The sequence below is a fragment of the Seriola lalandi genome, unplaced genomic scaffold (assembly GCF_002814215.2).
Source record: "Seriola lalandi dorsalis isolate HSWRI2012SDOR001 ecotype SW California unplaced genomic scaffold, Sedor1 jcf7180002054470, whole genome shotgun sequence".
NCBI lineage: Eukaryota > Metazoa > Chordata > Actinopteri > Carangiformes > Carangidae > Seriola > Seriola lalandi.
Window position 1 is genome coordinate 3,697,305 of NW_019525023.1, and position 2,496 is coordinate 3,699,800.

At 45.9% G+C, this 2,496-nt stretch overlaps 1 protein-coding gene across 2 annotated transcripts in view; it reads left to right on the forward strand.

Annotated features, from left to right (window-relative positions):
- slx4ip (SLX4 interacting protein) overlaps positions 1–2,066 on the forward strand; it is a 31,368-nt gene extending 29,302 nt beyond the window's left edge. For both annotated transcript variants that reach the window (XM_023411825.2, XM_087175488.1), the window contains one exon: positions 90–2,066. In XM_023411825.2, coding sequence (XP_023267593.1) covers positions 90–861 — 772 coding nt within the window. In that variant the 3' untranslated portion in view covers positions 862–2,066. The remainder of the gene's footprint in view (positions 1–89) is intronic.
- The last annotated feature ends 430 nt before the right edge of the window (positions 2,067–2,496 follow it).

Consider the following 2,496-nt stretch of genomic DNA (forward strand, 5'->3'; position numbering starts at 1 on the left):
ATGATCTAATGCAGAACTTTCCAGCCCCACCAGTCAGAGAGGACACTCAAGTATCTGTTCATATCCGCTTCTCCTTTTAACTTTTTCAGAGCCAAACAAGCTAGTGTCCAGCAACAGCTCCGTGGTTCCAGTATGGGGGAGCAGCAAATTGACCAGAGAGCCTGTCCCAAAGACCAAAGAGGGGAACTTAAAGCTGAATCAACCCCAACAGAGTCCAGTTCTGGACAGAAGCCCCCCCCAGAGGCAGACTACGAGGTGCCTTGTCCCAGTGCCTTAGCTGAAGCCATGGCTCAGATTAGGACTACTCGAAAGCATGGCCTGACGCAGGAGCAGCAGACTGAGAATAGTCCTCCAGACAACATCAACCCAAATGGGGCCTCAGCAGTTTTCTGGCAACAAGAAATCAGTCAGGAGACCAGCAAGAGGTGCAAGCTGAGCAACGCAGGGGAAGACCCTCACCCACAGAGGGCCAACGGGACGTGCCTTGGAAGACCTCCAGCCACAATGCAAACTCACTCCACCGAGTGCTCCACACAAACATCCAAGCATGACCTTCTTCCTCCGCCGCCCCTTCCTCCAGTCGAAGCCAAGGCTGAGTCCAAGGCTTTCCCAGTCTCCAAGTGTAAGAAAACCACACTGGAAGTAGAGCTGCTTACTCCAGGGAAACGGGCCCAGAGGCTCCCCCTCACAAGCAATAACACGGCACAGACAAACCAAAACAGGCTGGCCGCAAGTCTGAGGGGCCTATCTGTCAACCCTGCATCCTCAGGCTCCTCTATTAGTTCCAGATCCACACTCGGAGAGGAGGGGAGAGAAAATGTGCCCAGAACCTCTAGATTACGACGGCTGAAGAGGTCCTGAGGGGGAGAGACGAGCTACAGTAAAGATGCCTGACGCCACACAGATAGAGATGATATTGTGTCAGGCTACACGTTTACCCCATGCAGACTCCTCAGATGACTTGCATTTGTACATGTCACATTTTACTACAATATCTGGTGTTTTCACATGTGCTGTGTACACGCACGCACGCACGCACGCACGCACGCACGCACGCACGCACACGCACACACACACACACACACGGAGAGATCAAATGAACACATATTATGGCAATTGATACACAAGCGTTTGAGTTACGCTTTGTCAAATACTTGAAACAGACTTTGCCTCCACCCATAAGTAGTGGTGGTCAAGAGAGGCTTGCAAATGAAAGTCAAAAACCTTTAATTGGAGTTTAGATTTGGTTTTGTGTTAAAGATTGGGGATTTCAGACAGGCAGGAGCCATGCAGTACGTCATGGCTTTCAGTCTGAAATACTGGCTCCTATGTGTCTGAAAACTGTCCAGTTTCCCCACTGAAGCTCTGGTGTGATTGATTGCTGTTTCCAGATTTATTTCATCACTCTGTTCTCAAATATGTCTTTTCGTAGTTAGATTTCATTCATATGCAATTTGCTCAATGCTTAGTCGCTAAGTACCTGAAATGTATATTTAAATTTGAGGCTATTATGCAGCTTTTATATTGAACTTGAACCAAATATGTGTGGGTATATGAGCAGCATTGAAGTATTAGTGGTTTTATCCGGGACGTCTACAGTATCACAGGTTAAAGTGGAGCTGCTGTCGTCGCCCCAACACTCGACGGGGCTGTTCTCGTCTCTCAGCTGGCCCAGGCCTGGAGAGAGTATGGGGCAACTAGGGGCCAACAATCATTTGTAGGATGATGTATGATAACATAATGTTGCCTGAATACATGAATCCTAGTTTATTTTTATTTTACTGAGAAGACATTTTATCATATAAATAAATGTTTTTTTTCCCAGGAAAAAAAAAAATCTCTGAATATTTGTGGAAATATGAAAACAGGCTGAAGACTCTGTAAGCAGCCAGCATGAAGTAACATGTAGATCCCCGAGCATTGTTTTATTCATACAGTCCAGACTGGCTGATGACAGTGAAAGTCTGTCCAACAAGTGATGTTTCTAATAAATCAGCTCATCATCATAGTAACCTGAGATGAGTCCCCGCTGAAGCCAGTTCTGTTCTTATCAAGGCAGGGACAATATGGTGGATTCTTGAAACTGACCCCAATGTTTTAAGTCCTAATATGTTTAAGGTCAGTCTCAAGAGGTGTTGATAACCTCCTGCATTGGCTCTAATCCTTTTTAACAGATTCTGCAGAAGAGTACATCTTAAAATCAGTTCAACTCCACAACTTGAAAGGTTTTAGTTAAGCCTGCTACTTAAACCAGACCAAACAAGGGAAACATTGTCTGTGCATCATGAGGAGAAACAGTATTTTTGTCTCCTGGATTGACTTAATATGAGGACGGCTTGCTACAATGTAATTAGCTGTAAACACATTTGGACAGAGACCTTGCTCAAGTCTATGATGCCTCTCCAGCAGCAGTTCCCACGCCAGCTGCATGAGAAACCTTTCAAATGCTCAGACATGTTTGGCTTGATGTGTCACAGACAGACTCTGCACTCGCTC